At 44.1% G+C, this 13,285-nt stretch overlaps 1 protein-coding gene across 3 annotated transcripts in view; it reads right to left on the minus strand.

Annotated features, from left to right (window-relative positions):
* Positions 1-10,018: 10,018 nt before the first annotated feature.
* Mapk14 (mitogen-activated protein kinase 14) overlaps positions 10,019-13,285 on the minus strand; it is a 71,700-nt gene continuing 68,433 nt past the window's right edge. For all 3 annotated transcript variants that reach the window (XM_046464536.2, XM_046464535.2, XM_046464537.2), the window contains exon 12: positions 10,019-12,820. In XM_046464536.2, coding sequence (XP_046320492.1) covers positions 12,753-12,820 — 68 coding nt within the window. In that variant the 3' untranslated portion in view covers positions 10,019-12,752. The remainder of the gene's footprint in view (positions 12,821-13,285) is intronic.

Consider the following 13,285-nt stretch of genomic DNA (forward strand, 5'->3'; position numbering starts at 1 on the left):
TACACAGAGCAGTACTTACTTAGCATTTAATCATCCTAAGAATCCTCTAGATGGGTCAATAGTATCCCCCATTTTACACATAACAAAAATAAAGCACAGAGAGCTGAAGTGACTTGCCCAAGGTCACACAGTGAGGAAGAGCTGAGATTGGCGTTGAGGCAGGGCTGAAACCCCCTGCTTGGCAGCACAGTCTGATGCTGTGGAGGGCCATCTTTGCCTTTCAGAAATCTGAAATTAATTCTCCTAAGGGAGCCTCATTATTTGGCTGCACGCTCACTTTCCTGAGGATCCCATCTGGCTTCCCTAAGCAAGAATCTCCCCTTCCATCCTCCTGGTATCTACTCACTGAATCTGTCTCCCTTCCAGGAGGAAGCAGCTGTGCTGTGCTGGAAGACAGGCTCCGGGTCGGGGCGCTGTGCATCCCCCCTGCCCTGGCCCACTGCACTCTAGCAGCCCGGTGTCACTGAACACGCAGTTGAGAAGAGACAAAAACCCACCTCGAGTGTCACAACGAGCGAGTTCCAGCACACCACTGCCAGCCCACGCAAAGCTGGGACAACAGGGACCAGCAAGGGCACACACTGCCAGCTGCCGCCCGAACCTGGTGGCTGAGCTGCCCTGGCTGCTCCTCCCTACCTCACAGGCCCTGTGTAGCCTCCCACCGTCACCTTTGCCAGAGGCCATCCTTCCTAACTCATCTGGTCCCCTGGGAAAAGGGAGCACCTGCTGGCAGCTTGGGAGAGCACAGTTCAGGGGTGACAAGCAGGCCAGTGGCCACCGGGTGGTGATTCATCTTCCTGATCAGGGCAGCCCGTCCGCCCACCACTCCCCACCCCTGCAGCTCCCAATTGCTTCCAGAACAAGGTCTCAACTTCTCAGCCTCCATCATCCTCGCCCGGCCTTTCTTACTCATTGGAGCCTCCCCTTGTCTGTCACAGACGTCCTCCGTTCCAGTCACCTCCCTGGTGCTCCTCACTAGGCCCTCTCACCACACCTGGGCGGAGCCCTGTGCTGCCTGTCTGGAATGTCATTTCTCTGTTGGCCAAGGACAGGGAGGACCCTCATTCCTCCAGGCTGGCCTGTAGCCCCTCCTCTGGCTGGCCGCGCCCCCAGGCCACTTCCTCCCTCCTCAGGCTCCTGGAAGATCCGGGCACCGCAGGCCTGGATTTGGAATTGCCAGCTACCTTTCAGACCACACTAGGTTACAGGTTTCTTCCAGGGCAGGAGTGTCTCATTTCTTCTCTATGCTCCCGACCTGCTCAGCAACATGGTGTAAAGATTTCATTCATGCCACCAAATTCTGCCCAGCAGCTGTCAAGACACTGAGGGTACATGGACAAACGTCACAGCCCCTGTCCTTGAGAAGCTCCTATCAGGGAGCCAAAGGGAAACAGAAAGCTACACCGTCACCCATAGGTGGGATTGTCAATGGTGCAGGCTTTAAGAACCATTTTGACAACGTTACAGAATGTGCCCGTCATTTATCCTGATAAACTCCATAGCTGTCAATTTAGTGAAAGAAATTGAAACAGACAAGGGGCACACACTTATCACTGTAGAGTTTATCTATTAACAAAGAGAAGTTTCCAGCATTATAGGGGGAAAAAAAAAGAACCAGGGAAAAAATGCCCCGATGGGTCATCCCAGATTTGGAGGGTATGTCTGGGCCGGGCTCCCTGAACACCTACAGAGTAAGATGAGGATGAAGTTCATGAACTGATGGGGGCAGGGCAAGAGAGGGGTCCTCTTCAAGGTAGGCCCCTGAGCTCATTCACACACATGCTGTATTCACTTCTGCTATTTTAAATATAAAACATTATAGATATCAAATTATTATAATAGCAGTGGCAGAATTTACAGTTCTTACTATGACCTGCTCCACAAAGGTGAGTTCATTTAATCCCCATACAACCCAATAAAGAAGGTTCTATCATGGCTATTGTCCCATTTTACAGATGTGATAACCAAGGCCTCAAATGATTCAGCATCTTGCCAAAGTTACACACAAGTAAGCCAGGGAGCTGGATTAGACCCCAAGCCATCTGCTCTGGACCACTGAAGCCCTTTCTTCCCCTCCCCAACCCCACGCCCAAGCTGGTGTGCATCCTTCCCACACCTGCTTCTCTGTTGTGCTGTGTATGCATGTGTGATATCAGACTGGATCATCCAAATTCCTTTTTCATTCGATTGTTGGTGAGATCTGCCCATGTTGAGTCATTGGGCTCAGGGTTTCTCAACATCAGCACCCCTGATATTTTGGCCCAGATAATTATTTGTTGCCGGGCTGTGCACTGCAGAATGTTCACTCACATCCCAGTGTCAACCCACTAGATTCCAGTTGCTCACCACTTCCCCCAAGTGTGACAGCCATAAATGTTTCCTGGGGCACAGACAAAATGGGGCAAAGGAGGCAAAATCCTTCTACTTTACCTGTCTTCTCTGCTGGGAAATAGTTCATTGCATGAATGCACTAGAATGATTTCCTGTTCTATGGATGGTTGAGATTTTTTTCCCCATTTTTTTTTCTGCTATTACAGATAACGCTGAGTGAAAAGTCTGTATACTCAGTTCCTTGCAAACATGAGGAAGTTTCTGTAGAACAATTACCTCAAAGTAGAACAAACAGCAGGGTCATAAGCTGTGTGAAGCTCTTGTCCTTAACTAAATCCTGCAAAACTGCTTCCCATGTATGGAAGTTCGACAACGTGTAGTCAGACTCATTTGCCTTTCCCTTTATGGTTTCTGAGTTTGGGCTTCTGAGTTTTGCTTTGAAAGCCCTTCTCCATTGAAATCTTCTTTCTGGAAATGATGGTGGCTAGAGGAAGAAAGTAGCTGTCCAGGTTTCAATGCGGTGTCCTGAAATGGATCACTGAATACCATGCATTTATGTTTGTGCTTTCATCTTAAAGGTATGTATTTTTACAGATTTAGGAAATTTTCTAGGAATTACAGCAACCTTTCAACAGCTACTATTTCCAGGTAGTGAGATAAGGGATGTTATCTGGCTACATTGAAATTTTCTTTCGACAATAATCATGTTTTATTTATCATGAAAGAATTATAGTTAAGAAAAGTAGTGTGGTAAGTGCTTTGACACCAAGAAGCTCAGTGCAAATCACAGAAACACTGGGGAGGGAGCCAGAAAGTGGGAGGATGTTTCTTAACCATGAGCCGGGTGGGGCGTGTGGGGGCAGAGCAGGGACTTGGATGTTTGCCTCCAGATGGGGACACTCCCCACCACAAGAACTTTGTCAGCAGCCATTATCAGATAGTCATTGCCTCTGTCTCACCAGGAAGAACTGTGGTTGGCCAAGCGTTCTGTGTAGGACCATCGGCTCAGTCATGCCTGAGCAGTGGCCCAGAGGAATTGGGTCTTTATGTCATGGTGGTGATGACCTCACACTTCACACTGGAATGGATCAGGTCCGGGCAACACCCAAGAGGAATTCCATGTGAATTCCCAGTGCCTGTCAGCTGAAGGTGCTCAGAGGTGTGTCTGGCCCAGAAATAGTCTCCAGCAACTGCTGATCCAAGGTTCTACTTTGGGGCCCCAGGGGGGTTTTACAGTAGTTGTTCACAATTGTCTTCCCCCGTTAGAATGTCAGCTTCATGAGGGTGAGAATGTAACTTTTATTCTTTTCCATATTTCCAGTGCCCAACACACAGAAGATAATGACTTCCAATTATTGTCCCCTGTCTTTTCCTTCAGATGTTTTCATTTTAAAGTGGGAGATGGATGAGGAATTATCCAAGAATTATCTGGACACTATGGAATCTTTTGATTCTTGTCCTAATTCATAAAATTGCTGTGCACCCAACATGTCACAAAACTAAAGCAGGATGTATCACAGAGAATCAGAATCCAATTCTCCCAATTCTTGTCTCTTCTTAAACAAGAAGAATTCCAATAGAGTATGGTTTGTTCGGCAGGGTGGATAATCTGTATCTATTTGGTTTCTTTCTTTAGATGGTCTATTTCTAAAGATTGTTAATTGTAAAAACAGGAAGTAGAAGACAAGATGATCTGCAAATGACTAAAAGATGATAGTCATCTACTGATGTGATCAATAAAGATTGGTTACCTACTGTGTCAGATGCCATGCTCAGCAACATTAGCAAACAAGTCACAATACATGCCCTCAAGAATATGCAGTCTTGAGCTGATATTAAGCACTTACTGTATCCCAAAGGCTTCACATGCCTTAACTCAAATATTTAATTTTCACAACCACTCTATAAGGCAGGCTCCAAGACTAAGCAACTTGTCCCAAGTTTGTACCAGCAGGAAATAGTGGGGCTGGGATTTGAACTTAGGCCTTTGATTGCAAGCCTTTGTCCTTTGTGAGCGAGATGCAAGCTAACTAGGATCTTGAGTGTCCCTGACATACCAGACACACTGAAACAAAGCAGGGTGAACAGTGCCACCACTGACCAATGCAGAATACAGGGAGCACATGGAGGGCAAACCTTATCCAGGGTTGGGGATGGTCAGGGAAGATGGGCAGGGGGAGTGATGTTGAGGCTGAATGGAGGAACAACTGTCAGCCCGGAGGAGGAGGGAAGAAGGAGGGGGCTCTAGGGCAGGTGCAAAGGCCAGGAAAGAAAGCAAGTGCGTTGTACTAACTACAGCATTGGTGGCATTGTACAGGTAGAGCAGGATGTAGAGAAGAACCAAGGGTGGTTACGGGAGGCTGGAGAGAGAACTGTGCTTTTAGGTGAGGTTAGAGGGCTGGCACATACTCTTTTGGCTGAAGGGGAAGGTGGCTTTTTCCAGAAACTGGAAGTGCCTCTCTGTCCCAGATGAGGAAGCAAGCAAGGGGGAAGGTCCAGGGATGAGGACCAGAGGCCTAGTGTGTGCTGAATGAGACAAGGCACCCAGTACCCACCTGTGGCTGCCATGGACTTCTCCCCACGGTGGCCAGGAAGTCCTGAGGAGATTATGCTGAATGAATATTTGTCTTGATTTTCTTTCAAAAACCAGTAGAGGCCTGGGTCAGGCCAATGCCACGTTAGAGCTAAGAGTCTTTCAAGGTTGATATTTTGAGTTGAACCCACCCTTAGTTGTAATGTGATTCTGGATGAGAATTCGAGAGATTTGTATTGAATACAAGTACAGTGCTGCAAATCGCCTCACATGCAGTAGGAGGTCCATAAAATAACCACTCTCTAGTAGGGAGGGAGGAGGGAGGGAAAGTGGAGGGACAGGAAGTCAGGTCTGTCCTTCAGAGTGTTTCACTTCTCAGGGCTCCATATGTCCCTTGAGTCATTTTGTCTGTCCGCAGTTCTCAACAGGTGCATGTTGGAAACCCATGGGGTCATTTCTGGATGTCACACTGATCGGGGGCATTCTGGGGGCCACCGTGCAGAGTAAGATTCTCACCATTAATTACTTCATGTCACAAATGTCCTGCTGCACATTCATGTCAATGGGGAAAAAAAGAACTATTTATGATTATCCAAGTTGAGACTGTAACTTGATTTTACAAAGAAAACAAATATATATATTTTTTTGTATTCACATACTAAATTTCCCAGGCGTGCAACTGAGTAAATTCAAATATTATAAAAATTGTTTTGTTTGAAATTTTACCAAGAAGTGTTTACCAATTCCAGAAAATCATGACTACTGTCAGTCACGGCATTTGAGTTGCCAAAGCAACACAATTACCTTGCTCTGCACTTACCGCTGTCACAGTCAAGGTGATGGTCTACAGGAGCAGGAGACTTAACTGCTTTATTATGCCTTTAATGTTGTTTTGCTTAAGCATCTACATACTGAAATGTTTGTGTTTTTCTTTATTCATCATTTATATTAGATCATTGTATTTTTGTTGAAACCATGATTACATGAATTATATATGACTTTTGCCTCAGGATTTATATAAGGGATGTTATGAAATATTAATTACGCAGAGGGTGTTGAATCCAATGGGGCTGAGAACTGCCGGTCACTGTCAAGGATCTAGGCTGGGCCTAGGGTTTTACATCTTTTTATCCCTTGCCACAACTGACACTCAAAAGGTGGTGACATAATCTTATTCTTTGGTTACAATATTGGATTTAAGGCAACTTCCTTATTCAACTCTTGCTAACTTCAAGTAGATTCACAATACAAGAGAATCCGACTGGCTATGAGTCCTCAGACCACAACTTCTAGTTTCAGTATCAGGCGATTTCCATAAACTGCCTCTGGACTAACTAGTCCTCAGGAGCTCTGCTCCCAATTGGTTCTCCAGGCTGACACTGTTCCTGGCCCATAGAGCACCCCAAACTCACCCTAACAGGATGGTCTCAATGCCAATGTCAACTCAAGTGAGATGCAACCTAACCAGGATCTTGAGTGTGCACAACAGAACAGGCACACTGAAATTCATTTCATTTCCTCTTTCCAATCACCTGAAAGCTAGAAACTATTATTCCAAGGTTACCTACTTGACAAGAGGTCAAACTAAAATTTGAACCCAGGTCTGAGACTTCACAACCCAGTATTCACGGTACTCCATAATCAGCCTAAGAAAACCCTGTAGTCATACTCCACTCTAATCTCCAGCTTTTCTGTGGCTACGGCCAAAGAGCTTCTGAACAAAGGACGGCTTAGTTCACTCCACTCCCACCTCTACTGCTTTGTTTTGTTGAGAAATGAAATGGCCTTAACCTGGTACTGAACTTTCCTCTGAACTAAACATCTTCCTTTTCCCCCCAAAATGATCTACTCCAGTCTTTACAAGGGCCATTCAAATTTGTACTTTCCTTCCAAGATACCAAACCACTTCTTTATGTTACAACTGGTTAGTGAGAGTTAACTCTTAATTATATTTTTCAAGAAAAGGGGCTTGGGTACTCTGTCAGATGAGAGGGAGGAAGCTTTAGATGAGTGATTTTCAACCGAGGATGATCTTGCCAACTGCAGGACATTTGGTAACATCTAGAGGGATCTATGGCTGTTACAACAGGTGGAAGGGAACATGTGTGCTACTGGCATCCAGGAGGCAGAGGCCAGGGGTACTCCCTAACACCCTACAAACACCCTACAATGCACAGGACAGTCCCTCACAACAAAGGATTACCTGACCCCAAGATGTCAATAGTGCCACAGTTAGTGCCCAAGATGTCAATATCCTGCCTCCTTAAAAATACAACCTCCCAGTGGGGAAGAAACCATCGAGTCCTCCCAGCTGGGTGGAGAAGCCGCCAAAGTAGTGGGAGAACTCTGCCTGCCAGAGGCCTGACGGCTGGGCACAATCCATTACTAGTATGTTCTGTCTTGAAAAGCTGGTTCTAACAGGAAAAACTGAAATTAGCAATGGCCTCTCAGGTCACACAGAATTTTAAAACTCTTTTGCATCAGAAAAAAAAAAGTTTCTGATTACCACCCCACAAAACAATAAAACTCCCAAATTCCACAGTATTTAAAAAATAAACATTAGATAAATAGCATAAAATGTTAAGAGCACACAATTCCACTCTCTAGGGATGGTCAATAGCAACATAAGAGGGTGTGCCTCTAAGTTTTTCCCAGCCATGTGCAGATGGAGCATATGTAATCCGAAAACCTAAAATGCTGTCATGTTGGAATGTCATACTTGACCCTCAAAAGCCTTAGATTTCTGATTTTTGGATTAGGTTGGGTACACTAGTAAAGTCTATGCAAATATTACAAAACTTGAAATACTTCTAATCCCAATCATTTTCGATAAGGTATACTGGCTTGGTTTGATCTTAATGTCCCCCCAAGTCTCATGTGTTGAAGGTTTTGTCTCCTGTGGATGGCAGTATTGGGAGATAGTGGACACTTAGGACATGGAGCCTAGTTGGAGGAAGTAGCCACTGGGTGTGTCCTTGAAGGGTCTATTAGAATCCTGCCTCACCCTCTCTTTCTTCCTCCCATGGAGTGAGCAGCTTGGCTGTACTACATATTCCCCACCAAGATATGTCTGCCTTGCCACAGGCCCAAAATGTTGGGGCTAAGTGACCGCTGAATATGTGAGCCAAAATAAATCTTTCCTCCTTTAAGTTGTTTACCCAAGTCAGTTTGTTACAGTAATGGAACGCTGACTGATACTCAACTTGTATTTTCTATCAATAATAAATGGGTAAGAGTATACTATAATTTGCCACTTACTTTTTGTCCTTTGTAATGCACCTAGCACATTCACACATGCCTAGCTGCATGCTAGGCTATTCCACTGCCCAGATGTCCATCTTAGTCAATCGAGTCCTTATTGATAGACATTTAGGTTACCTACAACGTTTTGCTAGTACAAAGAATGTGGCACTGACCATCACTTTTGTGCACCCGTGAGGACTTCTGGAAGTCTAAATGCTACGTATGTTATTAAAACATACTGAATTGTGGATAAAAGGGGCCTTCATTATCAGCATATTCATTAACAAAAGCCTTGTAGCTACCAGGTTGTATAGAGAAGTGAAAGTCACTACAACATGGAGACATTCATGAATGAATTGACTACTTCTCTATAGTCCTTGCTTCATAAGTATCTAAATCCAGAGTGTATCCTGCCCCTTGAATTCTAGTCTTCTCTTGGTGTGTAAGGCTCTATTGTGAACACATGACAAATGATGCAAATACAGTGCAGATTAACTGGAATAATCACAAGTCTTACAAACGATGTGGATTGGATGAAGTTGATAAATGCTAGAAAACTGCTCAAATATCAAGCAAAGTCTCTGAAAAATGGAGATCTGTAGACTCAGGCCAGTCAACAATAAAGGGAAAGGTGATGAGGTAGGTGCCAACAGCCGTAAAAAAGGACACTGTGATGATGAGGAGATTGAGAGCCCTACACAAAACTGAAGAAACCCTCAACTTTTGGGGAGTGTGTCTGGTATTGGTTATTGAACCCAAGGGTGCTTTACCACTGAGCCACATCCCCAGCCCTTTTGTTTTTATTTAAATCTATTTTTTAGTCGTCAGTGTACCTTTATTTTTATTTATATGTGGTGCTGAGAATTGAACCCAGTCTCTCACACATGCCAGGCAAGTGCTCCACCACACCCTTTTTTATTTTTTGAGACAGCATCTTGCTAAGTTGCTCAGGCTGGCCTTGAACTTGCAATCCTCCTGCCTCAGCCTCCCAAATGGCTGGGATTGTAGGCATGTACTACCACACCTGGTAACCTTTTTTTTTTTTGGTACCAGCTATTAAACTCAGGCATATTCAACCACTGAGCCACATCCACAGCTCTATTTTATATTTTATTTAGAGATAGTATCTCACGAATTGCTTAGCCCCTCATTTTTGCTGAGGCTGCCTTTGAATTTTCCATCCCCCTACCTCAGCCTCCCGAGCCACTGAAAAGGCATAATCCATTTTGCAATATATTTTTGCAATATTGGTTTCACTGGAGGAACAAACCCTTGTACCTCATGTGACAATTTGGGTCCTTTTCTCTTAGGGCAAGAATGGAGGCTGTGGTTGATTTGTTCTCTATCTCTGCCATTATCCTCAGTGGCCAGCCAAGGACTGGCCATCACAGGAGGGAAAAACCCAAGTTCACACTCTCAAGATCCTCCCAGGCTGGGCCTCACAATCCCCCTGAGGGATCTGTCAGGTGTCATTCCTAGGACACTGAGAAAGGAAGCATATCAGTCAGGACTCTGAGAACTTTTCTGTGAGACCCCATGCCCTTTATGATGCAATTTAGTAGTTCTGTAGAGTATTTTTAAGGGCCATTAAGACAACGTACAGTCATAAAACACATTTGCCTAAAAGCTTTATAAATTATGTTATGCAGATATATATACATTCAACCTCCTCTTTAGCAATTTTAAAAAATAAAAATATACTGTTTGTAGTCTTAGAATGACCAAGTTGATTTCATTTTCTAAACATGTGGAAATTGAAGCTCTAGGCCAACAATCAGTCAGTCAATGTCTGTAAAAGGCCAAATGGTAACTAGTTTGCATTTTGTAATCTCTGTGGTCTCTGTTGCAACTACTCAACTGTCACTGTAGCACAAAAGCAGCCATAGACAATATGTAAACAAATGAGGGTGGTTATATTCCGAAAAACTTTATTTATGGACACTGAGATTTGAATTTTACATTATTTTTCACATGCTACAAAAAATAATCTTCTTTTGATCTTTTTCAACCATTTAAAAATGTAAAAACCATACTTTGCAGGCTACACAAAAACAGGTGGTGGGTGGGATTTAGCCCTTGGGTCAGTTTGTTGACCCCTGTCCCATGCCACTTTTACACACAAATGTGATGCAGGCCCTTCTGAGTAATACCTTATTTGCTCTTTGCTCTACCCATCCACATCCAAGATCCAGATTCTTTTGACCATAGATGTACAACTAAGGAGCGCTCTAAATATTGTCTAAATTTTAGGACCAATAGTAAGATCTGCCAGAAATGAATGCCAGGCCACAGTTGAAAGAACATTTACACAATGCCATATTGTGCACTAAATAAAAACAATCAAAAAAACAATAAATCTGAGAAACTCACTGAATTTGAAAAATAGGCTTTATTTTTACCAGTGGTGTTACCTGACATCCTATATGGCATAAATGATTACAGCCGAGTTTATGAACACAGATAAAATAGCAGTTTCCCTCTGTCTCTTTTGTCTTCTGTTTAGAGAAATCAGGAGATGGGAGCATCTTGCTCAGAATTCCAGGAGCTCTTCCACCGGCTCCAGTCAGAGTCCAGGCTCCGGGAGCACTCAGCTTCCTAACACGTATGTGGTCACATGTGCAAATCCCCCCTTTTTTGTTTTTTTAAATAAAATATTCAGAGCAGTATTTCTGTAGGAAATCACACTAGCATTATAACCAAACATGGCTGATGAAATTCATCTTGCTGCAGATGGTAAGGATTTGAACTACATATAAAGGAGACGTTCACTTTCCTTTAAAGGGAGCAGAATCCCAGGTGAGGTGGACTCACCATCAGCCTGCTCCTTCCTTCTGTCTCCAGTTGACTCAGGGGCTCTACCCTGTCCCTCTGGAGCACGTATGTCACTGCACAAATAGAGAATGGAGACACCTTGGCCTAAATACAAGATTTGTCACATAGCCAACGCTAGAATTGGCTTTTCACTTCCTTATCACACAGAAAGCTTAAATACACGGGCCCTTGTGAAGCACAAAATGCCTGAAATTCAGAAAATTATGAAAATGATTCTTCTCCACCCCTGAGGATATTCATCTTTATAAAGGTGAAAATACAAAATATCAAAATAATTTGCCCTTTCTCCCCCATCAAAAGGAATCACATTCTCAAAGGATTCCTGCAAAATACAAAATTCTGAAAGAAAATTTATTTCTCCCCAAACCAAGATCAAGAAATTAATCAATGTTAAGCTGCCTAGAAGACCCTTTTCCATACAGGGGTGGAAAAGACACCTTGTGACTGTTTTATTTTTTTTAATAAACATATTTAGAGAAAGATAGCAAAAGGAGTTTCTGGCCTCATGAGCTTTTATTTTTCATTTTGATTTTCAGCACTGGCTATTGGGAGTAAAGAGAACAACTAATTTTCCAAAGTTTGGGATATTCCTGGGAAAAGCCCTCGTCTTGTCCATGATAGTTCCCCAAAAGTCTGTTGAAAATCAGACGGCAAGACTGAAAATGCTATACATCCATCTATTCCACTTTTTTCCCATGGTTTTTACATCAAGAGCACCTGGAGTATCAATTGTGTTCAACACAAAATAGCGCTGGGGGCCGAAGAGAGGATGAAGTCACTTTCATAGCATCAGCTAAGGTGACACAGGGCTTGACTACCCAAACAGATCTTCACCGGCAGACTTGCCTGGCCCAGGGCCTCCTGAAGAGAACAGGACGAGCAGCTGTGCATGCTCAAACAGCGAGACGTGCAAGACACATCCTCACACTGCTAGAAATAAAGAGCACACAGGAAGCGCACCGAGAGCAGGAACTTGCATCTGACTGCTGGGGCCAATACTCAAGAGACCTCTGCACAAAAGGTGAGGGGTGAGCAGAGAAATGGCAACAACACCTGGGGGTCAGTGAGAAAGAAAAGCACATATATGCATGCGCACACGTGGCCGCCTCAGAAGCTGCCTGGTTACTCCGGGCTCACAGCCCTGTCTACTTGCCTGGCTCAGAACTTCAGCAGCTGTGGTCTTTTAACCAACTACACTTTCTTCTCTCCTCTTAAGGCACAAACATATTTACAGTTTCAGACGTATTCTCTCAAGTTCTGAGGCCCATACTAAGCAAGTTACTCACAGGCTGGTACACGGCAGCCAGTTGGTCCTTTTTGGCTGTCTGCGTCGCTGGGGGGCAGTCAGAAGGTGCGAGCCTTCTTTCTATGCCACTGTGGTTGTGATCTAGTCTACCCCCCTACCATCAAGGTGGGGCCACAGGAGAGGCCAAAGTGGCAAAAGCATCACCAGAATAGGGGACATTTAAATTTTTTTTCCTTGCATTTAACATATCCTTAACAAGATGGCAGCTCTTATCTACCTGAGCCGACATTCAGAAAGAGCAGGCAGAGGCTGCCTCGGAGCATCCACAACTCCATGTAAAGTCACTGTGATCATAGTTTGCTCAGATTATGTTACTCTTCCACAAAGACAGACACGCACATGCACACACATTAACACACACACATGCACGCTGCACGCACACACACGCACCCCTTCCACCATGGAGGAAATCTTTGCAACAAGAGGCACTTGAATGATATTTGGAGAGTTCCCGTGAAAAGGCCTTCCCCTCACAGTGAAGTGGGATCAACAACAGAAACCAGGCGCTCAGGACTCCATCTCTTCTTGGTCAAGGGGTGGCGGCACAAAGCTGATGACTTCATCATAGGTCAGGCCTGGAAGGTGGGGAGGAAAAGTAACATGTGAGAGTTTAGACTCTTCTTTTTGCTGGCAGGCTTTAAGCTCAGCTTCCTCCCATTCAGTGGTTGGTTGAGCTACTTCAAAGAACTTCCTCATTACTTGTGTAATCCTGGTGAAACACACGATTACACAGACGCTCAAGGATACATGTATGAGAACCATTTCTTCTCATTTGTCTCATGGCTGTGTGTCTCTTCTTTTTAAAAACTCTCTGGGAAAAGTGCTCAAGGAAAACAGAGCACTCATAGCTGTAGCAGACAGTCCTGGCTTCTGAGATTTAACTAGAGTTCTAAACTTATATTTTATGGAAAGATTGTGAGAATGGACACAGGAGACGTGGGTTCCATTCCTGGCTGTGTCCTTAATGAAGTTAAAGCAATAGATAATAAACTCTCTTTGCTTCAGTTCTATCAATTATAAAACTGTAAAATCACTCTATT

This window comes from Marmota monax, unplaced genomic scaffold, assembly GCF_021218885.2.
Source record: "Marmota monax isolate L192 unplaced genomic scaffold, Marmota_monax_Labrador192_F-V1.1 WCK01_AAM20220418_F8-fsc00211, whole genome shotgun sequence".
NCBI lineage: Eukaryota > Metazoa > Chordata > Mammalia > Rodentia > Sciuridae > Marmota > Marmota monax.